The following is a 27,517-nucleotide window of genomic DNA, read 5'->3' as shown; positions in this document are numbered from 1 at the left end:
GTCAACGTTAACAATTGTAACAAAATAAGTAAGCTAAATAAGCATAAATTTTTCAGATTTTTCTTTAAATAAATTCTGATTCGCTTTTTTCCGCACTAAATATTTACCCAATTTTGGTACTCATCACTAAAATTCTGTACGATGAACCCTAAGCTTAATCACTCCTTTCGTATCAAAATTTTGTACGAGGTTATCATAGTTTTTCTGAAATGAGGATGTTAGTTAGGTCCTTTTGCGTCTTTTAGAAAACTTTGTAAAGATTCGAATTGTATATTTATTCCAAGACACTTTTTGATTCCCAAAGAAATACATATCAGTCATTTTTCTTCGAAAAATTCGCTTTTGTACCGTATTTACAATCCTGTCTCACAGCCCCGATGGTACTTTTTCCCACAGCGGGGATAAAAATTTCTAATGATAGAAAATCTATTGTTTTAAGCTAAAAAAATCCAATGACCCAGCTGGCACACAACGTTGTTTCGACGTTTATTTAATGTTCACAACGTCCATACAACGTTAGATGAACGTTGAAACAACGTTGTGTGCCAGCTGGGGAGAGAGATATATATATCTTAACTTTTCCTCCTTATCAGTACACAATATCCAAACATTAAACATGACTACTCTCTCTTGGAGACAATTGGATTATCTTTGTAACGCAAGGCCTGTAATATATAATTATACATAATATAAATAGATAATATGAATAAAGTTAAACGAATTACATAATCACAAGAAATTTATTATATATTATCTATAAACAAGATCAATTGTATGACGAACAAACATTTGTCTCATCTCTCCGATCAAGTATGTATATGCTAAGTCTCTAAATTAAGTCCGTCTTAAATCATTTTTCAATATATCTCAATGTTCCTCGTTTTATAGTGACCGTTGTCTATGTATCTTGATCGTCCTTATCCTTGTATAATTATAAATAAACCTAAGGAACTCCCTGAACTAACGAGCTCCTCCCTTGGACGAAAACCTACCTCCCTCGAGCTATAGGGGTCGGCCTTCGTTCGCCAATCTGACCGATCTTTTGGCAGGACAAAAACCTTGGGTCGTTAAATAAATAAATAAATCTGCCGGTGAATCTCCTCCTCGTACCCGTATCGATTTTCTCGGTTCTGCTTCTGTGTCTTCTCAGTCGGTCAGCTGTTGTCCGTCATTTTACGTGGTAAGAACGCGTAAATGAAAAAAGAAATACGTCAAATAATTAAATACGGTTTAAGTACACGACCTTTGCGTTGCAATGAGATGACACGTCTACTAATCTCTCCCTTTTATAGCGCATGCTCAAGAATTCGCATGCCGGTACTTTCGTCCGGAACCGTATAAGATATTCGATTTCCGGATTATTTTTTCAAAATATATCGGAAATCACACAGTCCTTTCGATGATAGAGAAATCACTGTTCTTACCTGTCTCTATCAACTCTTGCTCGCGACACATAGAGTTGATGTTGTATAGTTGCTATACTCGATCGACTCGGGAGGACGGTGCCTCTTCGCATGGTCGAACCTGACAAGTATTAGCAACCCACACCACATAACAACCACACCACAGAGTTATGCATTTCTCCCCACAATCTTGTATCAGAGCATGGTACCCAATTCTCTTCCCCTCACATGGAATGGGTTGACCGGGCAAAGGTACATTCATCGAGTTTAAAGCCCGAAGGGCTAGAGTAGAATCTCTAACCTTTCCCAGGCAAGAAAAAGTTAAGCCTTAAAATATGCGCCGTATTTTTGACGACAGATTGAATCTAGCAATACCTTTGTTTACGATTGATATTTTTTTTCGAAATTTTGCGGTAAATTTTAGTTTCAATCTGTCATTTGTGTAAAAACCAGGCGAGCCGCTCAAGGCCGCGCAATTTTGGTAGGATTTGTTGGCTTCAAATCCTACCAAGAAGATTCGATTCTAGCCCTTTGGGCTTATACTTCATTGGGTGCATTCACTTGGAATCAAAGCACCGAGTGGAAATGGAAACCCGACCTCCTGAAAAGAAGTCAAGACTACTACACTACTGCGCCTTAAAATAATCTAGTGGGAATGAATGTTGAAGTGTAATTACATGATGAGTGTGTGTAGATTAGACAGACATTGTGACGTGCCGAGGCACTCATAAGGTTCGGTCTCGCGTGAGCATCGCTCTCCTAGTGTCGTTTGAGTGTCATGGTATACGCCATGGCTTGGCAGCTCGCGTCTGTCTGCCGTGATTCCTACTCCTTCGTGGTTAGGACCCTTCTTTTGCATTCTTCGTTATCAACATATAACCCCCCCCCCCAATAAATACACATATTTATTTCTGGTGCAAATTGGTATTTGGCGGCTGATCATGTGAGGTGACATTGTTACGTACAAAGCTGTGTAGGAGCGGGCGTCTGGGCATAGTCACGAAGTAAAGCTGCTTTTGGAAAGTGTGCAGCTCACTCCTACCCAGGATGAAAACCTTGTGTTCTCTTGTTGTTTTAGTCTGCCAAACAGAAGTGCTTTATGATATTTTCACAAGGAAAAACCTTAAGATTGCAGCCCAGTCCGCTACCTACATTCCTACCCTTGATAATACAATTACTTGAGACAACAATAATATTATAATACAACGTTTAACCTAAATCGTATAAACATTTCGATAAACTTCTGCGAGAAAACATGGGTTTAGCTTTCTTTTTCTTTCGTATGTAATGGAAGCTGTCCATAAAATTAACTTGTGAAATGACAACGGAAGAAAAATCCTTTTGAATACGACGGGTTGAGATCATCTTTGAATTGCAATAGTCCTGGAGTGTTTTAAAGCGTGCAATATATCGTAGGAAAAATCCTTCCTGAAAGTGTTACAGCGTGTGATCAACAAGGAGAATGAAATAAAACGGGTTCATTCTAAAGGTGTCAAAACTTGACGCAGCACATCAATGGAAAGAACAGGCGGTAGATTTGATATGGGTAGCCTGATTTCTTGGTTGTGGAGATTCTCCAAATGTCCTCTGAAGGTTAGTTGACTTCAGCGTGAACTTCCAACATCATGGAAACAGATGAGACATGAAAGGAAAATATAAGATTATTAGGAAATACTTAAGTATACCCGATAACCAGATGCAAATGCATTCGGAGTGCTCATATTTATCCAGCCTGCCTCAAGATTTGAGCGGAGAGACAGGCTGGACTGATAGAATGACATTCTCAAACTCTAGCTAAATAAATTTGAGAGTTTTTCCTTTAAAGAGGGGCGCTTTTTTGAGGGGTAAAAAGGTGGGGTGTTTTTATTCGACGTAAAGCGGTAAGCTACATCATGATAATGGAGAATGGGGAAAATAATGAAACCGTGATGACTTTAATTTTAAATTCCTTTTATTCAAAATAATAAGTTATTATTATCATTATTATTCACAACATGGTTTTAATTGTATTTACAAAGACTTCTGGTTCTGTTTCTCTATTTTATATCTACACACATAAAAATTGACCGGAATAAAAATTTGAATAGTTTTTGTCCTTCCACTAAATATATTTTTACTCCAGCCCCGTCTTACAAATAAGACGTCTCACGCTTTCATTTAGCTCACGGTCGCACGCTCTCGCTCTCGAACAAAGTCACTTTTAATAAAATAGGTTACTCTAACTTTTTTTTAAGTAGTGCTGATAGTTTTTATTAAAAATTCTACTGTGATCCATTTTGAGATTTGTTTTTTGAGCTCCTTTACAACAGAGGTTAAATATTAAATCTTAGCCTTTTGTCGACATCTTTTTTGACATCTTTCTAATGTCCATGATATTTGAATCAACTAAAAAATCCATAAAGTTACTACAGCTTAAGATAACAAGATATTATTCCGAATTTGACCATGTGTACTAAAACTCTGGAAAGGGATCACAGTGTAAGAATACTTCAATATATAAAAACAAAAACAAATAAAATTTTAATAAAATAAAATGATTGAAAATTTTTTCAAAAATTTCCGCTCTCACTGAATATTTCATTTGTATATGGTTCAACAGAAGACCATAATTCATCCCTTCAATGATGGTCAGACAGGGTTCATTTTTGTTCGTATTCCAGACTTTGAGAGCAAAATACTTCAGTGCTAAAAGATTTCTCGGGTGATTTCATAATATCTCGCATAAAATATTTTTGCCAAAGGAAAATATTTTATCAAATACCGTACCAATGCATCATTATCGACTTATTATCCAATCAAAAGAAGGCTAACAATTGTATTATGCAGGTTGATTACGCGTATCTCCTTTCCTGTCAAAAAAACTTTTTCTGTCGTGCTACGTCCTTTAATCATGTCGTACCACGTTCTTTCTTTTAATTCTTTCATTTAAAAATAAACGACAACACATTTTCTTTAACTTTAAAAAAACATTCATGTAGCTTTCTTCTCTTCGTCCTCATCCAAAGTGTCCGATAAAAAATCCGGGCTTAATAATTCCCGGATAAGCTGCGCGGTAAACGTTGCTTTTTCCTTTTCCAAAGACGTCGACCCGTTAGACTTCCGTTTCTCTTTCAGGTCCGGTAGAACTTTAACACAACGATGTTTTTGGCTGTTTGTAGCTTCGTTGACTTCAACTAAAGCGCATGAAAGTCCTCTCTGACATCCGCACGTGAAACTTTTGCCGTACTAAAAATAGAGAAGAGAAAAAAGAAAAGGAATTAATTTGAATGTTTGAAATATTTCATTGACGGAAATTAAGGTCGTTTTGACATAATACCGTGAAGAGGAAGAACCACCGTGGTCTTACTCTGTTTAAAACATAGCATTTTTATTGAAGGTATTATGAATTTCCAACAGTGATATTAAAAGGGGGAAGTGATTTTTCTGTGCAGCATATTCACACGTTATTCGTGATTGGCATGACGTAATGGCTTTTAACACGGAACCGCCGTAAAATTAACACTTGTACGCGCGGAAAACCTAAACCGTAGCCGTAATGAAACTCCTATTTTAATTTTTTTGAAAAGAGGACTCTTTGAGCCTAACTTAAAAAAGAAAGACAATCCTACGGTTACGGATTGCCCCTAATTTGCATAAAATCATATTGTTTACATATTTGGGTCACGTTTCAAGATTGAAGAGTTTCAATCAAAAAATGCAGGAAGTCTGATATTTTGAAAGATGCACCAATCAATCTGATACAATAAATATATACTCGGATGTATCCCCTAGAGCGTGAAACCCATTTAAGTCAAATTTCTATTCAACTGAAGTGTCAAGGTGAAAAAACTTTTTTGGTCAAAAATGAAGTATATTGGAATAATTTCTAGGAGAAGGACTAGAGGTTTTTATAGGAAACAAATCTATAGAGGTCTGCGATACAGACTAGAGAAGGACCAACTGCTGAGCTTATATACCAGGAATTTTTCCTTCAAAAATGAATGAGATGGGAAAGTTATCGGTATCTGAATAGTTTTAATGAAGGAGATTTCAAAGATTTAGAGTGGCACTGAGAAAAAGGTAACAAGAAAAAAAAAAAAGGTGAAATAAGAAAACACTGTCACAGTTAAAAACAGATGAAATACAAATTCTTGACATCAAACTAGGTTGGGGTGCTTTCATTTGACAATGAAATATGACAAAAATGCTAGGATACAAAACAACAAAATCACCCAAATTTCTAAACTTTGAAATAACTTTACCATAGTTCTTTTGGGGAACACATTTAGTCTTAAAACAAAGATTTTATGAGAAATTTGGACGAGAAACGAAGCGAAAAGCTGCTTGGGGCGGAATGAAATCGGTCTATTTGGAAGTTCTCCTCTTACATAGCGGCAAAAATCGTTGATAAGAGAAAGTTTACCGTCAAACTAAATGAATACCGAAGAATATCAAATAAGCTTCAGAAGGCAAATTTGATGCTAAAGGTTTTAGTGACCGCCTTTTGACATAATCATTTAGCACATCATAAATCCACCAGACAGTTTGCCTATCCGTTTTGAACAGAAAATAGAACCCCTTTTTATAGCAAGAAATTCTGTCATAACAAACTTCGACACCACTGTTCAATACAGTGTTATCCTATGGAAATTGGTTTAAGCTAATTTGAATTTCCCCTTAAAAAAGAGCAAAGGAAATGTTTTAAGTCCACCATGTCAAAAACTCGCGCGTCAATTTTCTTTATTTAGAATGAGATTCAAGCTTTCAAGTTACTCGTGGGAAAAATTGATTTAAGGGGTAACCGCAGAAAGAAAACATTATGATAAATAGATGTCATATAGACATGACTTACTATAAATGTCGGCGCGCATCTGTCTCCGAGTTGTTTAGCAGGCATGCAAAATCCAGTCCGTGATTTGCCGACAGCGACCATAGCACAACATTGATTATCCTGACAATCAGATTGTTTCTTGCAAAGCATATTGCCAAAAGCCACTCGTGCCTAAAAAAAATAGAAATGAAAATTATAACATTCTGTCAAAAAAAACAACTGATTGAAACCCATATATATCAATCTAGGCATCTTTTTAAGTCGTGATATGAATTTGTACATTCAGCTTTTAAGGCTAAAAGTACAAAATATAAAACAAGGACCCTTTGATGATGGTTCTTATGTTGCAAGAAGAAAATTGACAAGAGGCTGTCAGATTTGTTTGACTAAGATATAAGATTAGCCAGGTAACTTTAATACCTTCCACTTTTAAACGTCAATGAAATTAAGAGGGAAGTAAAAATAGAAAATTGTCTGCAAAGTATATTACTTTTTAAGCAAAACTATAAGAATACAGTCAGATACAGTAAATGAAAACATTGTGTTTAGAGTTAAAACTTAGATAATGTACAGGTTTAGTAGTCAGATACGCTACATTGCCCAGGTTGTGGCTTCGATCAAAACCCAGGTGTTAGTGTTAACTTTAAAGGTAAGTCAGGCGCGGCGGTTTACAGGTGGGGAGGCTTAAGGCTCAAAATGAGATAAAATTTGCTAGGAATTTGAGAAAAAAATCTCATTTTCTCAAAAGTAGGGCTGAAGTCTCCCCAGTCTCCCCGATTCCACCGGGGCTGTAAGGGGAGAGACGAAAGAGGTACCTCTCTAATTATGGTCGTAAATAGACGATGTTATCGTCATTTACAGGGATAGTAAAGGTGAAAATATACATGCGCGGTATAAAAAATATACATGGCATAATTAAGGTCTTAAACTACTTTTACACCTTTAGTTAAAACTACTTACTGCTGTATAAGGCAATACCAAAAATACAATAACTATCTGACACAAACAATTCTTCATTTTGATCAAAGTAGATATTTTCCAAAAATAAATATTCAAAGGTCTTTTTTTTTTTCAAATAATTGCAATATTCTTGATTTGAGTAATCGGTATAATTTGTGTGTATAATTTTTACTAATTGTTTATTATCGTTTCAAACGCTGTAAATATAAAGAACATCAACAAGTTATAGTCTTAATTTCCATGGACAAACAAACAAGTCAAAAATGAAAGCAAAGTCGATATATAAATTGCCAAATAAGTCAAGTTTAGTTAAAATACTACTTCCTCTCCCCTCTCTCGATGAGAAAAATTCATGTTCTGACTTAGCGTCAATTTATTGTAGTATTTAAACAAAGAACACTTTCGCAGTACGAAACTTTGACGATTTTGTACCCCCTAAATTTTGTTTGCTATCAAAACAATATAAACAAGAGAAACAAAGAAGTCGCACAGAAACGCGCTTTTCAAAAAAAAGTGCAAATCTATCTTTTTTTTGCGAAATGATTGGTAAAATAGCTAATCATCATTAAGTAACATTCTAGTTACTCCATCCATCCACCCATTAGCCTGGATGATGAGATTTTAAGTACCTCAAGTCTAGATACACAGAGGCTAGAAAACCACAGAATAGATAAACACACGAAATAGATGTATTACATGAATATTAAGTACCTAGAGCTCATCATAATCATCCATCAAAATGATGATGGGAAAATACCGATCAAATGGGCCATTTGAACAATAACAAACAAATCAAAAATGCACAGAGCTTTTTTTACGCAAGTAGCGGTGGGAAGAAGGGGCTCTTAAAACAATCCCCCCATAAGCCATTGATATGAAGTGTCAAACAAATCAAGACTCGTGCACATTACAAAAAAGTCGCGAAAAAAGCTCATAGCAAGGACTTTTAAAACAAACATTACTCTATACCGTCAATAGGGAAAGGTTAAGCTTCCCCTCTAGATCAAAATCATTATTTAGCAATCAAAATTCATGTCAGTCTATGCTATGCCTATTTTTTCAATCAGTGACATTTCTATATACAAAATTTGATACGCGAATAATTATACATTGTCTCGGGCCTTCTTGACCCGTCTCCCTGTGTATTCGCATATGTCTCCTATAAAACACAGAGTGAAATCTTGTATCGTGTGTGTCAAACGCTAAGCGGTCATCATATTGCAAAGTACGGAGACATTGTGCAAACATAACGGACTTGAAATACTAGAACAAACTATATAAGAACTTAAAGCTTCGATGTCCAAAATATTAGGAACAAGTTATTAAGAATATTTCAAGGCTTTGCGGACTCTAAAACACCAGATTTCTTAGAAGAATGGACAAAAATACTCATAAAGGGTTGAAAATATAAACATGCTAAGAACATTTTAAGTTTAAAAATGAAAAAGTTAAAAACATCCGTAGACTTCAAATTTTTTGGATGCTCTTATAAAAAACAAACGTGTATGCCTTCCTCTAAGTCATCAAAAATATCAAAAACGCCTTTAAAACATGTCAAGTTAAACATCATCAACGAGCTTTGATTTATGTGTTAAATTACTGCTGTAAACCTACATTATTTGTGAATATTCTTTGGAAACAAGCATCCCTAAGTGTTAACCCTGTGTTTGCCAGAATCAAATGAAATCAGATATCTGAAACCATTTCATTAGCTCCCTTTCAAATAATGACTTTCGCCATGATTCAATCTTGGTAAATTCAAACTTAACCTTTCAGCGTTACGCTCTTTAAGTAGACATATCTTCAAAACTATAGCTACTGCAATGTGAGTACTCCACCGACACCTCGAGACAACCAATCAAGTGTTGACATGGTTCAATTAACGATGAAGTTTTCTGAACTTGCCAAGTAAACCGTAAAAATGCCCAAAGCAGATTTCACCAAGCCGCAGTAGTTTTACAGTCTTTCTTCAATAGATACTAGCCATCTGATAGACAATAATGATTCTACAAAAACCCGAACAGTTCGATTTAAATCCAGTCCCCCAATGACCCACTGAAGGGAGGGATAAAATTCCTTTGGTATATTGGAAAGAAAACCAGTACAAATTTTTAACCACAATCAGAATTTTAATGCAATAAAAATATCTGGATAAACAGATATATAGGAGGCAGGAAAAAATAGATAGAATGTCCATTTTTTTAAACAAATATAGAAATTTTTTTTCAAAAAAAATATCTTCAAGATAAAATAACATATTAAAAAAAATTTTGAAAAACATTACAGATAAGATAGAGAGGGAGTAGGCCGGTGGGGATACAAAAAGAAAGAAAGAATTATCAGAAAAACAAACAACTCTGAAATAGATTTTACCTAATAAAGTTCTAACTCCTACACACAGAGTTTTGAATCTGAAAAATGCCGCCAGTCTATATTATCAAAGCTCTACGTAGAAAATATCTAGAATTTTCTTTTCGAGAACCAAAATTACACGAATACAATATACTGAGTAATCACTTTTTTAACTAAACATATACGCCTCTATAATTTCATTCGACTAATAAAATCAATACAATATCAAACCTCAAATTTATTCACGTCCAACTTCAAACAAAGTAATTTTAAAGCGAAGAACCACCCTCAGAGCGTTAAAGGTAGTTATTTATTGGCAAGACAACCAACAAATACACATCACAGAGACCATTTAAATTCATTAATATCAATATAACATAAACGCTTTTTCTTAAATAATTTTGACCTGAGATTTTTTGCTTCCGTCTATTAGCCTATTATCCCGTTACATCTTAAATTGATACTATATTGATAACATCCGTGACGTCAGAATTTTTTAACGGAACTAGCCCAAAAGCCCCGGGCATTTACCAAAATTTTCATTCCTTTGCAAAGAACACTTGAGAAAAGTACCCGGTCATATTATAAATCGCCCGTATTAGAGATTATATTATGGATGTCAAGAAAATATATTCTTAACATAAAAACGGAGGTCCGCTAACTTAGGCCATTCATGTTTCAAGTTCTAAAATTAGTATTCCGCCCTTTGTTACGTTACAGCGATACGTGACCTAAACGAATTGAGAATTATACAACTTTTTCACTGGGTCAAATATATAGTCTCTAGTTTAAAAAGAAACTGAAGATAAAGCTTATGCGAAAACGCATTATAAGTAGTCAAAAAGAACAAAGGAATAACTTGTCAGTTTTGTAATCACCCTAAAAGAGCCCCGTACTGAAAATTATCCGAAATTTGTGCAGTCAAATGTTTATAAATACTGTCAATTTGAAATTGATAGCAACGCTCAGTATTTTGCGCTGAAACTCGACATTTACGGGTGTTTTTAGACGAGAAATTACTCCAAGGATATATCCATTCTTCATGAAATCTTTATCAGTACAGTAAGTGACGTGACACCAAAAACCATAAATTTTTAGTATACCACTTCCAATTCATGGAAAGTTTCCCATAAACAAGAGGCTGTAAACTAGAATGGTCCACTTTCCCAATAATCATCGATCCACAGCTCAATCAACGAAAAAAACTTAAAAACGTCCTGCTAAATAAACCAACTAAGCAAAGCACAATCTGAATGCAAGAAAAGTCAAAGCAAGCAAGCATCTACATTGTATTCAAAGTTTGCCAAACAAAATGCACAAATATTAAAAAGTTGTAACAACAAAACCACAAGCAACAAGTGCACTGAATCAACAAAAACAAATATTACTTCATGAAATCAAGTCAGTGTCACACCAAAAAACGTCATCAAAGCACGAAATTTTAAGTGCACTGGGAGGCTTAAAATATTTTGGAGCCCTAAAAGATCTATTTGGCGCCAACCTAAAAAAAAAACATTTACGTTTAGTCATATGCTAAAAAATTTACTCTAGCCACTATTTTTACTTTAGCATAAAATTTTTTTACCAATTGCCTTTGCTAAAGCCTCTGGCAGCTATTTTTCTGCAACATACAGCTCATGCGTCAACTAATACAAAGTCATCTGCGATTATATCTTGGTAAGACTTTAAGAATAACCAGATTTACAAAGCTTTCAAGAAAAACAATGGCAAACAAAATGCTGGATAGGTATTTATTTTTCTCAACAACAAAAATGCGCCCTACGTTCCTCTATCAGAGGGTTGATTTAATTTATCCTATTTCCCGAGAAGATTATTAAAGAAGCCTGCGACTTTATTTTTCTCTCCAATGAAGAGAAAAACAGCAAAACATGTTGTTTCCAATCTCTGAAAACTGCTCAGAAAACTATTGCAAATTAAAGTGGCACCAAAATAAAATCAATCAAAAAGAGTAATTTATTTTAGATGCCTCATAAAATGCGCCTATCATGTCATACTAAATACAGAATACATATTACATCTGAGCCTACACCCTTCACTGGCGAATCTAAGACAACAGAGCAAGTACGTCGGAAACATGCGAAGGAGTGCAACGCTCGTTAATTGACAATGAAAATATAATTACAAATCTCTTCCCCTGATAAGTTCGATAGGGTCTAAAACCGCCAATGCCCTCAATATGATAATAATTCATTCAGAAACGAAACTAAAACCCCGTGTCTGAAACCAAAAACCAAAAAAGAAGCCATCTTTATGCCATCAAGAAATGTGCTTTACGTAGTCTGTATTTCACAGTAAAAATTTTATGTACAATCTCAATTATAACCTGAGTAACAGATCCTTCCTTTCAATTTCCTTCACATATCTTCTAAGACGCGTGTCCGTCGTAGACATTTCCCACACACAAAAAAAATCGCGTTTCAGAAAAAAAAAATCATCAAAATGAATGAACTAACATATGAAATTTCACATGGAAACAATTTTCTTGAAACATTTCAATTCACAACCTGTTTGGTTAAGAATTAGCTTGCCCGTGTTTAGGACAAACAAGAAAGCTCTTCAAATCCTGTTAATTAAGCGTGTTTGATGACGTCATTCCTGTAAAGCACGAAGAATCGATATGATTTCGCTCATTTGCGAAAGAGAAACTCCCTGTCCCCTATGAAAACTACTTTGAACGGTATCCTAAATTTAATACAGTAGAGTCTCCATAACTCGAATGAACTCGAATGTCCCCTTAACTCGAACAAGTTTCATCGTCCCTTATAATATAGCCTTATAAACATATCTCTGTGACACAAAATTTCAATAACTCGAAAAATCAGTGTTGCCCGTTCGAGTTATAAAGACTCGCCTGCATTTTCACACTCCGTATATTTTACAGTACCCTAAGTAACTCTAACCCCACGTTCATTCTGTCTATTTATCATCGCAACTATCCTCCTCGAAAAAAAGTCTCCTTTATTCCTTCACCGATCGAAAAATCATAAAAACGTTCTTCAAAAACTTTGAAACTCTCTAAGCGCCATAGTATATTACTCAACTCGACTAATCGAGTCATAACCCTCAAGTAAGTTAGGGCATGTCTCAAAAACATGAAAATTACCATAATTTTTGAAGATACAATCAGTTTTACCTGAGCTCGACCCCACCCATAGTTGAGTCTACATGAACCTAAAAGGCGTATAACATTATCCTACCATCATTCCTCTAATATGTTTCGTTATAAGTATATATTACAACAAAACCTTTCAGGAATCTGCCTAGTATAACACGCCATACTGAAATCAAGTGGTTGTTATTGAAGTATAATAGACTATGCCTCATCACGCGTGTACTCATGCTACCCCGAACGTCCGGCCACTTGTTATTTCAAGACGAGTAACAACTTACACAGCATGTATTCTTTAAGAAATGTTACAATTAGGAATGCAGGAGATTCCGATTACTGGGCACAATGTAATAGATTACGTCATACATATCATGGACTTGTCACAAAGAATGTGGCGTTTTCAGAGAAAAGTCAAAACAAAAAATTTTGTGTATGTTTTTGAAGCGAATTATACACGTCACTTTTGGTTTGGGGAGGAAATTAAAAGATGACCTTTTAGTTAGTAGCTGATAGAAGAAGCCGCATTGATAATATACTTTTTCTAATATTAATTTTCTTTAATAGCTAAAGTAATTAGTACACAGTTTAGGGGTTTTAAAGACCATGTTTTTGAAAATTAGCAAAGAAAAACAAACTTTTATAAGTCGCAGTCATAATAAACATTTTTTTTTATTTCAAAGATTTTTTGTTTGATTTCATCAATAATGTCATCATTTTTGTCAAACGTTAGAAACAACCAAACCCAATCGACCTTATTTACAATCAAATCACAGATCTTTACAGTTCAGCATTATGGTATACAATTTTTTTTAAAAGAACATCCAAAACTTTTGAAGCCTTCAGATGTTCTTAACTTTTTGAGTTTTCATCCTAAAATGTTCTAAACATGTTCTTATTTTCACAATTTTGTGAGCATTTTTCGCCCATTTTCCTTAGGAATCGGATGTTTTAGAGATGTTTTTAAAGCCTTAAAATGTTCTTAGCTAGTTCTACATATTTTGACCATCGAAGCCTTATAGACAGTTAAATCTGAAAAAATACATATGTTTACCTCGAATTTCTAAGTCAGGCAATTCAAAAAAACCTCATAAAAGATTACATCATAAATAGCATTATTTCAAACAATCCAGGACTTCTTGAAGTACGTACATGGAACGTATTTCGAGCCAACAGCTCGGCATACCATATACAGTTGACACTCTCTAATTCGACCTTCTACTATTCAATAATCTCTATTATTTGACGAAATCTAAAGTCCCCGTCAACAGGAAACTCTCATAAACGACGCCCCCTTATTCGATAAGCTCCCTTATTCGATGAAAATCCAGCTCCCCTTGAAGATCGAATAAGAGAGCGTCAGCTATAAAATAAAATATCCTGACCTTTCCTTGACAAAGTACAAACCAATAAAAAGTGGACAAAAGGTCAAAAACAATTGGCAATAACGGTAATAGCGACGAAACGGAAACGCCCTCAGACACCAGGAAGAGTTTTCCACACAATCAATTAAAGTAATACAGTGTTTTTCTATAATCTTCCACGAAACTCACAAAACAGTTTCGTATCGCTTTACTAACACCTACGTACTTTGAAAAACGCCGAAAACCCTTAAAATAAATACCCTAAAACTTCATTACCGTTAAAAAATTTATGAAGCTTCCCCATTTCCAGCTGAAAATAATGCTTATGATTTGGAGTAAATCATAGAGTACAAAATCCCGGTCTATTCAAAACCAGATTTTATATCTCCATAAGTAGTCTGAATCGCCGACCACTAAGCAAAACCCTAGGTAGTATAAGGAGTATGAATCCGTTAGTGGATGCAAGCTGCCTACTCCATAAGTGTCTAGTTACTTCATCACCGACCACTAAGCAAAAGACTCTCATCTCATTTATAAGAACAATCTATATAAGAACATCAGGTTTCAATTGCAAAAATATCAAGGCATTTTAAGCATTTACAGACTCGAATGCAGACCTCGATTCAGAGGTGTCCAGACCAAGTCGTTTTATTATCGATGCGTGACAGCATGGAACCAGCTACCAAAAGAGACTGTTAACGCTACTAGCATCAAAGCGTTCAAGAAATAACTAACCAAGGCATGGATGGAACATCCATTGTGCTACGAATCAAGATCTTTGTAATTGTAGATGATAGATCGGTTTAGAGGCCCTTGTGTGCCTGGACTGTAAATCTTCATAAAAAAAAAGAAAAGAAAAGAACAATCTCTCAGGAAATTGTAGCAAAATTCTATGGTGAAAATAGCACATTTCAAGGCTGAAACTCAAAAAGTTAAGAACATTCGAAAGATTCAAAATTTAGGATGTTTTTATGAAAAAAGTGTATCTATCATCCAAGACCAAGTTACTTTAGCCTTCAATGTGAAGAAGAATTTGTCCATCTCTAATAGACATAAACATAGACTCAGACGTTAAAAATCAAACAATGCAAATCCAAAAACATAATGGCCTTCCTGAGGCATCCAAAAACAAAACAAGAACAAACGATTAAGCAAAAACCATGCATGATGTTAGCGGGGTTAGAAGGCGAACACAAAACAATAGCAAATGTTATAAGACTTTAATTTGATAACACTAATTGCCAGCTCAATTAGACAAAATTATTTGTAATATCAATTCTTCAGATGATGACAACTTTGTCCAATTTTTCAATCTTTAATACTGTGGTTAACCTCAGCTGGACTTAGCGATCGTGTTTCTATATAAATGATATAGGAAGGAAAATCTTGAATCTGTCCATCAAACATATTGGTTGAGATGCCATCAGAGACATAACTGGCATACAAAGTCAAAAGATAGGGTAAAACTACCGAAGCTTAGTTACAATTTTCTGCTCAAAAATCCCACTGTTTAATTAATAAAAGTTACACCCAATACGTAACTTATTAGTAGAAAACCGCAGAAACTTATTAGGTCAATTTTTACAAAAATACCAATAAATTAGGTTTAAAAATAGAAGGAAGTACCACAGCTCAAATCCACAAGTAACTGTATATAGAAAACAATGCAGCCATGATCTATTAGAAGCGAGACTATTAGGAATTTCAATTCTCCTTTGATGCACACCGACCGGCTAATAGAAATTTGAAACTACAACGTTTTGGACTCTGAACTTACACTATGACATTTGACATTTAGCTTAGACTAAAGATGTCGAAACAACGCCCAAACAACACACCATCATCACCCCTGTGATACATGTTTGAATTAAAATTGTTGATAGGGCGAAAGAATCGAGGCTGAAGTCTATATTTTGGTCGCCTATTATCCTGCTAATATTTCAGGTTCATTCAAGTGGGTATGACATTGAAGATTCACACAGGATGGGTTGTTCAAGTACATTAATAATACACTATTAAATAAATCTTTTGGTCAACTCCGGAAATAAGATGTGGTAATATGAAACGGAAAATCGTAACATGTAATAATAACTCATAACGGACAGTGGGACAACACTATAAATCAGTTTGAAGCCATCCATCAATGTTTTCTTCAAGAAAGTTTTGATTTGATATTTCTTGGAAAATTGGCTAGAGCAACTGTCTGAATTCGAACCTAGTTCTCTTTAATTGTGGAATTACAGTATATAGGTATATTACGATTTACAGCCAGTTCAGTTATAATATTCTCATTGGAAAGATTACATCATTGACATCACAAATAAAAACAATTCTTTCGGGATTTATTTTATTATCTGTTTATTTTTTGCAAGGTATCAAAATTATAGGTGGGGGAGCTATATTTTGCAAAAAAAGATACACATCTACAAGAAAAACATGATATAAATGAAATTATATCCGATTATAAATCAAAAAGATCGTTGTATATCTAAATCCTGTATTTGAGTTGTTATTCAGCTGGGATTACATCTTACCAATCTACTATAATGCATATTAACTTTTGCAAATAATTTGAAACATTTACATTTAAAAATGATTGATTGATCCTAAAAATAAGGTTTTAATGTTGCAATATAGCTCTTTATATGAGATGTCGTGTGTTGTTATACTCAGATTCAGCTTGACATTAACTTTTTGAAAACAAAAACAAAGAGAGGGGGTCGACAGCTTAGTGGCGTTAAGACAACGCCCAACATCGTACCTGTACATGTCACTTTATATTAAAAAGCATTGGCATTTACGTTCCACTCTCAACAACCTTTTCAACAACTAGGATATTAACTAGGTTATCAACTTCAGGATATCCTTTTCCAAAGTTCGTGGCTCGAATGTTCAAATTGCAGAAAAACTCCTTACAGCCTTAAGGCTTGGGGACACGAGAAGTTTTTTTCACGTTTGTGCAATGCAACATACTCTATCCTACCAACCTGAAACGCTTTCTCGTGTCTCCGTCCCATTCTTCTTTCTACAAATAAAAATGAAATCTCATTTTTGTCCCAGGGATAAAATCAGCGTGTGTTTTGGGTATTTCCCTCTCTTTTGTCCCATGAAACAAAAAAAGAAACCATGGGACAAGCACTTTTTTCTTGTGTTGGTGGGATAGAGCATGTTGCATTGCACCAACGCGAAAAAAACTTCTCGTGTCCCCAAGCCTTTACATTTTGACAGAATCTCTACACACTAAAAACGATGAAGACCTTCCAAACAAACTGCGGAAGGATCTTACAAACAATCTCATCAGCAAAAGCGGCCATTAACCTTTTGACTGTATGTTCTAATAAACCCTTTTTAATTAATACGTTAAATTTGTTTTCGTTATATATACTCCTCGGATGGCAAAAATAGAAAGCTCATTTCAAGAGGGCAAATATAAAAAATTACTGTTTCACGATTGGTTTAACTATTGCCAAATTAGGTCAGAATCAGTTTTTCTTCCAAAACTTACTCAGCGAAGAAAACTTCAATTCAGTAGAAACTATTATATTTGATTATAAGAACTCTATTACACGACACTGAATTTTGGCTTAAATGTTGACCAGAATTTCATGATAGACACGAAAAGTAGTGTAATACGAGCCCGAGTATTAAGAATTGGTTTTTTACCAATTTACTCGTATGTCCAAAATAAGCTAATACAGAGTTTGGCAAAATGAGTTTCTTATAAACAAAATATTGTATTTCTCCACGTTAGATAAGGTAAGCACATACACGTGTAGGAGTTAAGTTGATAGTTGCCAGGACCGTACAGAAGTAGTATCGAATCTATTCCATTGATCTTTTAACACGTCAGAAATGATGTTGGCGTGTTTCACTCAATCTAAAATTTGAAATCTACAATCCAAAGGATCCCATCCGGAATGGATTCGTCTAAGAGTAATCATCTCAATCTCAGGTAAGTTATGGCATGTCTCAAAAACATGAATATTACCATAATTTTCGGAGGGCATTAGCCGGCGGAAAATGAGCAAACCGTCTAAGAGTAATCATCTCAATCTCAGGTAAGTTATGGCATGTCTCAAAAACATGAATATTACCATAATTTTCGGAGGGCATTAGCCGGCGGAAAATGAGCAAACCCTGAAGTTTCCCTGTAGGGGTGTTACCTAATTGTTTACGCCCTCATTTTCACGAAAAACCGCAAAAACCAAAAATTGCTGACGTCAACAAAACTTGTTTTTTAAATAACTCGAGTTGGAATGGTAGAAACATGGTAATTTTCATGTTTTTGAGACGTGCCATAACTTACTTGAGATTTCCACCCTTTCCAAGGGTCAATTTTATCAAAAATTCAGTTCCTCTAAGATTCGGTTCACACATAGGTACTCAATATAAAACCCTGTTATCCCCCGGGGACCTTGAATCGGAACTAATCGATCTTTACATTCTTAAGTTTCTAGGGACCCTATCATTTTTTGCATAAACAAGGACACAAAGCTTTCACCCTTTTTTCCCCAAGTCAAACAAGTTACATCGTCAAGTCACCCAAAAGCGAATAATGATCACATCATCTAAGTACAAATAGTCACGAGCACGAAAAAAGTTCTAGAAGAAAAAAATCTTCAGCAGGAAAAGAGCAAGGCAAATTCTAATCATTTCGCGAAAAATGGAACTTTTGCGTCATATACGAAGATCCTGAAGATTCAATCCATTCTGTTGTATGAATAATTGATCAAAAATTTTGTTTCAAACGTCAACTTCTTAATCCATAACCAAGCAACAATCATGAAGCCTCCATCAAATAATAAAAAACAGAAAATTGAAAGTAGGAAAAATAGTTGTAAAAAATACAACATTTTTGGACAAAGTGCTTTTACACTTGAGCAATGCAATGCAAAATGACGAATAATTGAATCATAAAAAATTTGTAAAGATGCATGCGCTTTTTATTGCTTATCCAATGTCTAACAACATCCCACGAGATAAACTTGAATTTAATGAGCAAAATAATTTCACAATACAAAAAAGCATGGAATAATTACAACTGAAAAAAAAACTCACAAAAAACTCGTTGTAATGTCAATAATCAAGTCAAACTGACGTCATCATATAACGAGTAACAAACATTATTAAAACCAACCCGTGGGAATTAACCCCATTATTAACTGGGTCAAAATATCCCAATCCACCCCTCGCATAGTATCGCCGCAACGGAACTAATAATTTCGCAACTTCAAATCATAAAAACTTAAAACAAATCTCGCTTTCTCCTTACTTTACATTTTCATATGAATGTTGTTAAGCAGTATAATTTTTTGTTATTTCAGAGAAAAAAACATTTCGCCATTACGTAAAAACGCTTGAAAAGTAACAATAAAACTGGGGCGAATAATTGACTGCAATGATATATAGTCATTTGTACTAAACTCGTTTAATTCCCTATGAAAAGCAGCTCAAACCGTCTTAAAAAGTCTGTTTTCGTATGAATATGGACGACAGTAAAATTTTACGTTTTCTTCCCAGAGAACAAGGGAAACCGCCGACTTTCTACATCCGTTTAAAAAGAAAATATTAAAACTGAAGACTAAACAGAGTGGAGGTAGGTATTAATGAGGCAAAGAAAACCCGTGAATAGCTACTAGTACTGAATTGAGCATAACTTACTTAGCCGTTAATTGTTTCTTAGCCTCTTATTAGTACAGTGGAGTTTCCGAACGAAAATTTGTTCGAGTTATAAAGATTTCGAGTTATGGAGTAAAGTTTATAAGGTATTTTTAACTGAAGGGATTATAAAACTTGTTCGAGTTAAAGAGACTCCACTCCACTTTGTCCAAACACCGTTGAGGGAAAGTCCATTTACAGGTCATCCTTCAACATGCATTACTTTGGTACCCTCATTGTTTTTAGAAAACTGAGGCCGACTGTATATGAATCGAAGTCGATAATAAACCTCTTTAGGGTTTGTCAGGTCTGAAAGGTATTTGGACAGTTAAATGCTAAAGTTAAATTAAGACAATTTAAGAAGCCTAAAATTTATAACTACAAGAAAGAGAAAAAATTAAAATTTAGTTTCGCCAGTGAATCTCCCTCAAGGTCAAGCCCCCTTTTGTTCATTCTTTACTGCTTTATAACTGAAAGGAATAACTAGGCTGCTGCAAAAAGTTAAGGAAAATCGTATATTTTCCGAAATATTTTTCCCTATGACAAATGTCACAGACCCGGTGGGACCCCGTTCCTAAAGTGAAAATCAGCTTCATCCAAATTTTGGAGAAAAAAAACACGACCCTTTGAGAGAGAAAATTTCGATTTTCGTGAATTTTGAACCCTTACAGAGACTCAATTTGCTTTTTAATGGTTTTTGTACCCCTTTTAGAGACTTTCGAGGTTGTGAAAAAGGGATCCTTATGGCTCGCACATATCCGGCACACCCATTTTGCCTAAATACCCCATATTTTAGGTTGGGCACAGCTATTTCAAAATAAAAGCACTAGGTCCAACCGATGAAGATTAAATAATGCCATAATCATATTCGCAGCCGATAACCATCAAGATTTTATCAAGGTTTTATTCGACCATTCCGTGACAAACAATTTGTTATTATTGCAATAAAAAATAAACAAACAACTCAATTATTAATCAAAGCAATTAAAATAAACAAGAAAGATTATACATATTATTTGATCACTTTAGATCAAATTAAAGCACGAGGTCGTCTGCTAATCATTTGATTAAATGGTGACTTTCTTTATCTCCCTCCTAGAAGGCCATGCAAACGATTAATTTTTTCAGAAAGCCTCAGTATGGTTTCATGGAATATCTTGCACAGAGAACTATAATTGGACCCTTCCTTAATCAAAAAACATTTACGAGCTACCATGTAAGCAGACTGTTATTTATTAAGTCGAGGAAATCAACACGCTCGCTGCCGGATACGAGTATACACGTTTTTTTATAAGAATGTTTTTTTTTTTATTTCATCATGGATATTTTTAACTTTTTGGCGAAAATCATCCTAAAATATTCTTACGGTATTCTTAGGTTAAGATCGAAATTTAACCTAGATTTAACATGTAATGCACGTCTGGAGAATATTGAGCGTTACTGGGGGTATTATTGGCAATTTACAGGTGGAATTCTTAGGTTCAGTTGCTAAATTCAATGATAGTGACATTCTTACCATATTCTTAGTTTTTTTGGCCTCATGGACATTCTTATAAAGTGTTTTCTTATAAAAAAGCGTGTACTCAAAATGCTGGTTAGACATAACTTTTGAAATTTTGTTGCTTGCTTTTAAGTGTATTTAAAAAAAAATCAAATCTATGTGATATTTGCGGCCATTGGTATTAAGTTTGGAGGTATTTGGTGCCGTATTTTAGCCAAAGGAGCCTCTGCAAGTCAAACCTTCATTAAAATTCGAAGGAGGAAATATTTTTCAATTTACACAAATTTATAGTTATTTTTAAAAATTTCAACGAAAGTCTAAAATATATTCGATGGGTGGGCTAAAATAATTCCATAACTAAAGGACACTACTATTGACTATTCTAAAAAAGTGGTTCAGGTGTCGACATCCACAAATCCCTCAAGGGTAAGTCGTGTCACCATTAAAGACAATCTGCTTTATTGATGATGATGGGGCTTAGAAAGTCAAGAGTTCAACTTGAATTAAGACTGTTATAAAAATAATATTACAGATTAAAAATCCATCGCAAATAATCATTAGAAAGTAAAGGGTTGAAATATCAAGGTCTCATGTGATTTTAAAAGTTGAACATCTGTGTATTGTAAAAACATCAGCGAGCATCTGTGTATCGATCTAAAAAACACCCGTGTCACAGACCCGCTGGGACAGTTGGAAAATACCCTGGAATTTCAGCCCCCGGGAAATAGACTTTGTTTTCATCCCCACTAGAAATTGTTTAAAAATTGCACTCCAAAACCATTCCCACTGATTTTTTTAACCTTGGAACAAAAGAATTTATATCCCCACTGAGGAAAAAAGTTTCACCGAGGCTGTGAGACAGTGGTGTTAAAAAGTCTGCTTTTTGCTTAGGTAATTAGGTAATCTCCATGACAAACTGGTTTCTCTATAACAGAGGATCCCTGGTTCTATAAAGAACGTCTATATAGTTGCGAAAATGGGATTTTAGAGCCTCCTGCAACTCAACCATGTAGAAGTACAGTCTCCTCGTTGTTTACCAGCTTGCAAGACAAATGAATTTGTCAAACACCAATCAGGAGTCGAACCCTGACATCTTGGATGGCAGTTTCTAATTTCAGTTTCTCCAAATCGCTCTACTCTACTTTGGTAAAATTTGCAAGAGAAAGAAGGATAATGTACATGCAGATCTCATAACTAATAAAACTAAGTACCATGTAGGACCGTAGCCGCCAATTGCCGCGCGGGAATTTTTTGTCCATTTTACCACCCTTAAACCGTCCCAGTCTTTTTTTCGCGGCACCTAAAGACAATAGAAAAAAGTGTAAAAAAAGTATTGGATCTAGTTTAGGGTGGTAAAATCGACAAAAAAAGCCCGCACGGCAATTGGCGGTCACGGTCAAAAGGTGTATTTTATCAGTTTTTTAGCACGTGTTGCTGGTATCATATTTACAACGGTCATTTACTGCAGTAGATCGATAAACTTTTGCAGAGCTACGATTAATTGAAGTAGATAGGAATTGGTTAATTCTTGATTTGATTAGATAACCACGTGCTTTGAAGACAAGCAGAATAAATCCGTGTGATTGTGATAATAATTAATGTATCATACCGGAAATTTTCGTTGAACGTGGTATAATCTGGACACGGTTTAATCTCAATCTAAAGACCACATGGTGGGATCATAGAAAACTCGCGAAGCTACTGATTGGTCAAGCGCTGAAATTATATTGTAATGTCACGTGACTTAGGTAGGATTTCCTTCCTAACCACGGCACACTTTTCAGCAAGTACGCTATCTAGCCCTTCGGGCTTTATAAATTTATGGGTGGGATCATATAGAGCGTTAGGACTTGAAGGTTTTCTTTGCTTAATCATCAATTTTATTTCACAAGCTTTTTAACATTCGATTGACATGGATGTGGAGCAAGATTGGTCCGAAAGAGGAAAAGAAAAGCATTTTCTCGCTTATACGCTTATATCAGCATAACATAGAAATAAGGCAGACACTGTCCTGATACGAAATATGTATTTGATATGAAACGGGAACACTTATGTAAAAATAAAATCTTTAACATAGAGAAGCCATCTTCACCTTTATTCATCGGCCTGGTCTCAAATATGAGCGGAACTGAAATTTCCAAAAAATGTAAATAATTTTTAACCTTTGAACTGCGATCAAGACTAATCTTAGTGTGGGAGATGGCCTTAAAATGGGGCCCCTCCTTCGTTGACCCAAATAGCATAACTTCAAAACAATATACATTTTTGCGTTTACAACGTCCATAAAATGCTAGAATAACGTTGAAACATCGCCGTGTACACGTTGCTAGTCTGAATCGCAGACCTCTATAAATATAATTCCTATATATATAAGAGACTTTTTTAGCTAGAGGATAAGCAGAAGCCTACTGGGTCAAAGCCTTATGAGTCGAAGGTAGGCACTCTCTAATTTGAATACGGGATTTCAACAGACCATTTCGCAATACTGTTTCGGTGAGCTATAAGAATCCCACACAAATTGACCTTTCAATTAAATCGAATTTAAAAACCGAAAATTGTTTTTGCTTTTAATTAGTATACAGTATAACAATTTAAAATGAAAGGTTAATTTACCAGACACAAAATTAGCGGTAAATAATTCGAAACGTATTTTATTTGTTAGGCAATAAGATAATAACAAATTTACTTAAATAATGTCCTACGCGAATTTCTGTCCTTAGATCCAACCACTTAGATTGCGCAATAGAAAGAGTATGTTATTTTAATGGGAGACATAACTCCAAGTAGATCATTGAAAAGAAAATTGTATTTTTTGTGTCAACTTTTTACAACTATTTGTATACTTTATTCAAGCCACTTAAAACCTATATTGACCACGAAGTACTTCCGTGAATAAACACACTAAGATAAAATTATATGAATATTAGATTTTTGCTTAATCCAGTAAGTATATTCAGCTGTCCACGGAGTATGTGAGTCCATCCCCTTTTCTATTTTCGCTAAACCTGTGAGATCGAATGCTGAAGCGGAGCGAGTAAAGCTCCCAGTTACTTATCACGAGAGTGACTTTGAAAGACTTTGAAAAGTTTTGAAAGTGATAGGGAGCCGCTATAGTAAACAGGAAGTTTTATAAGAGCATCTGAATAAGGAATCTTCAAAAGCAAAAATTATATTTGTGAAGAAGATTGATTTTAACCCATCCAGCTCCAATGTTGCTGTAAAGAAAATAGTATACTGGCGTCTCAAAGTCAGTCTAGTGGTAGGAAAATTATATGGGGTGCAAAAAGGCGATGGTTCAACGCCGTGAGGCTTTGTAGAGCTTTGCTAGAATTTCGAAAACTTTTTACACAACGTTTTATTAACTGGTTGAAGTAAAAGCCGGTCAATACAAGAAAATGCGCTATTTTGATTGGCTCTCTAGCGGTCAATATAATACGGTAAAGACCACTTCAGTGCTTGGTCAAACTGACGATGATTTTGAAAAGAGAAATTTGTTTTATAGAAAAGTTTCGTCAGTTTAAACATGATTTAAAAAACTGACGTTGCAATGACTTCTCATAAGAAAGTGACGTCAGAATAAATCAAAGACAATATTGGGTAAAAAAGAAACGAAAAAATCATGGAAAATAAGTGGAAAATGCATTTTTTTGGCCAGAAACACACAAAGAATGTTTACCAGTTAATAAACACAATAATATAACTGTTTTCTCGGTCAATACGTAAAATATTGACCTTATCCTGCGCACAGACCTCGCAAGCTCGGTCTGTACTTCGGCTACGGTCAATATTTTACCGTATTGACCTCCAAACCAGTTATTATTGTATTAGTAAACACACACGTTTTAGCGTATTAATATATAGATGATCTACCTACTGAGCTATCCGGCCAATTTAATCAACCCTTTAAGAGCTAGGCATCTAATTTTTCCCTTTAATTACGTTCACGGTACGGACCCGAATTCCCAATCAATATACCTTGTCACAGTCGCAAAGCGTAATGGGTAATCAGGACCAATGCGCGCTAATGACAACTTACTATATTGGTCCAAAGATTTGAAAAATCTTTAAAAATTTTTGCGTCTAGCCAACAGAAAGCCGTTATGGAGGCGCAATCAGTCCTGATTACCTATGATCCATTTCGACTGTGGAATGGCCTATATTACACACAAAACACTCGCAACATATTTTCAACTTTCATACAATTACAAAATTAGTACATTTAGATGTTATGGACGTCAGACAGACATTGTTTTGATGCTGTTTGCACCAACTAGCATTTCTACCACTCAAAACATCAACTTCATAATATCACAATCATTGAAAGAATATTTCAATATTTTCAAAAATATTCGGAAATTTAATATATCTACATAATATTATAACATAAAAATTGGAGCCTTCAATTCTCGTGACCTTTAAAAATATTTGGTCATTTTCGGTCATTTTACAAGCATGCAAAAACACGAGATTCAGCATGATCCTACGTACAGTACGGACTATAGATTCAAGTAATGTTTAGTGTAACTTAAATACTGGGAATGAAACCAAAATCTTCTTTTCTCGTAATGTTATTTCGAGATCAAACTTTGAAAGTGAATTTGATACCATCCGTACCGAAAATCCACGCAAATAAGCCCTCAGATTCAGAAAAAACTCAATAAATCGGAATCTGATCTCAAATCAGAATTCTATCGAGTTCGGTAGAGCCATTGGGCTCTTCCAGAAGAAATTTGAATATGGGGGGTGGATGATATAACACTTTTTGGAAATTTACCCCCCGGACGAGCATCAGTTGACCCTACGTACATTCAAAATTACCCCTAAACAGAGTTAGTTTACCACGAAAACAAGGCAAATTCTGCACATTTTTCACTACCCCCCGGACAAAATATCCAATATAACCTCCATCCCCCATGTACAAAAATTTTTTGGAAGAGCAATTGTTAATAGTATTCAAAGTCAAAGGACCATTTTATACATACTCAAAAGCATAACTTTAGCACATCTTTTAATCAAGATACTACCAAAACCTACACACCAAATTTTCCTTTCAATAAGATCCATGGGGCCATGTTGAACAACATATGAAATTATTCAAAGCAACTGAATAAATCAAAAAAAAGAAAGAAATAAGGCGAAACATTTCAAAAAATGTTACAAAGCTGTAATATTCTCTTGTCGTCTTTGTGACATTCAAGAGACATTCAGTCGATATTTGAAACATGTGAACTGTCTACCCATGACCCACATTATAAACACATTTAGGAGTAAAGCGTGGAAAGGTGTTTTAATAAGGGATAAAGGTCCAGTTAAAAAGAGTCATGCAGAGTAGTATCTCAGTATGCACTTTCCATATTGCAAAATGAATGAACTTAAAACATCTAGCTGTGTGTAGAGATAAGAAAAATGAAAAAGGAGAAGAAAATAAGCTCAGCATTATTTAACAGACACGTTTCAAGGTACAATTTTAACAAATTATAGACTGTTAAATCGTTAGAGACACTCTGGAGATCCTCTGGAGTAGCATGTTAGGTAAGAGTTTAATTAACATCGAGAATTTCTCCCCGAAATATGACACCCGGAGAAAATCTTAGGGAGAGTGAAACACGAAAGATATCTTCAAATACCATCAAAGTTTAATAATTAGTGCGATGGAATCTTACAATGTTTCCAGGAATGATTAAAAACGAAAATGACTCCCCCTCATTCACATTGAAGCATAAAAACAGAACGTACAATCGAAAATTTCCATAAATTTACAGCAACAGCTATTCTTAGAACAGGCCCGGCGGAACAACCGTTAAAGTGGGGGAGGCTGAAGGCTCAAAATGAGATACAATTTGCTAGGAATTTGAGAAAAAAATTCTGATATGCTCAAAAGTATGGAGCCTGAAGTCTCCCCATTCTCCCCGCTTTCGCGAGGCCTGTAGAACACTTTGGAAAGTTCTTATATATTATACTATACTGTACTGTACTTACCAATATATGAAAATGATATGCAATCAATAAATAATAAACCAAAACTTTACGTCTCCACATTGTCTATGAAGATTACATTTCCAAATGAAAATATTATAATAGAAAAAATGTTGCAAAATCCAGTTATGCCAATAATCACCTATTATCTCAGATTTCCACCAAAAAAAATTCCACCAGTATTAACACCAATGGTAATTTCAATATCACATTTACGAAGGTATAATAATAATTCAAACCAAAAGATATTTGAATTCCGACTAGTTAATTAATATCCTTCGGTTGATTAATTAATTTTTTACTCGTATGAATTTTCCTTTTTTTGCCCGTTACTTTCTTGTTATCATTCTGAAAAATTCAAAATTG

The 27,517-nt window shown here is 34.8% G+C and overlaps 1 protein-coding gene across 2 annotated transcripts; it reads right to left on the bottom strand.

Annotated features, from left to right (window-relative positions):
• Nucleotides 1-4,272: 4,272 nt before the first annotated feature.
• Nucleotides 4,273-27,285, bottom strand: LOC136800373 (colipase-like). 2 transcript variants are annotated; one of them, XM_067057010.1, is made up of 3 exons: nt 27,155-27,285; nt 6,235-6,384; nt 4,273-4,628 (listed from the first exon to the last, which is right to left on the bottom strand). In XM_067057010.1, the coding sequence occupies exons 1-3, from the start codon at nt 27,212-27,214 to the stop codon at nt 4,374-4,376; spliced, it is 465 nt and encodes a 154-aa protein (XP_066913111.1). In that variant the 5' UTR covers nt 27,215-27,285; the 3' UTR covers nt 4,273-4,373. The 2 variants fall into 2 exon arrangements, with proteins under 2 accessions (XP_066913111.1, XP_066913112.1); XM_067057011.1 differs by lacking the exon at nt 27,155-27,285 and adding an exon at nt 7,174-7,304.
• Between the last annotated feature and the right edge of the window lie 232 nt (nt 27,286-27,517).

Source organism: Clytia hemisphaerica, unplaced genomic scaffold, assembly GCF_902728285.1.
Source record: "Clytia hemisphaerica strain Z4C2 unplaced genomic scaffold, Clytia hemisphaerica genome assembly, whole genome shotgun sequence".
Taxonomy (NCBI): domain Eukaryota; kingdom Metazoa; phylum Cnidaria; class Hydrozoa; order Leptothecata; family Clytiidae; genus Clytia; species Clytia hemisphaerica.
The sequence above is the reverse complement of the archived record's forward strand: the minus strand, read 5'-3'. Positions and strand labels throughout refer to the sequence as shown.

Bases quoted from the DNA above. Each gene is read 5' to 3' on its own strand.
- LOC136800373 (XM_067057010.1), bottom strand. From the start codon at position 27,214: ATGTGGAGACGTAAAGTTTTGGTTTATTATTTATTGATTGCATATCAT. The intron at 6,385-27,154 runs GTAAGTACAGTA...TATTTTTTTTAG, and splicing joins CATATCATTTTCATATATTG to GCACGAGTGGCTTTTGGCAA. The intron at 4,629-6,234 runs GTAAGTCATGTC...CTCTATTTTTAG, and splicing joins GATGCGCGCCGACATTTATA to TACGGCAAAAGTTTCACGTG.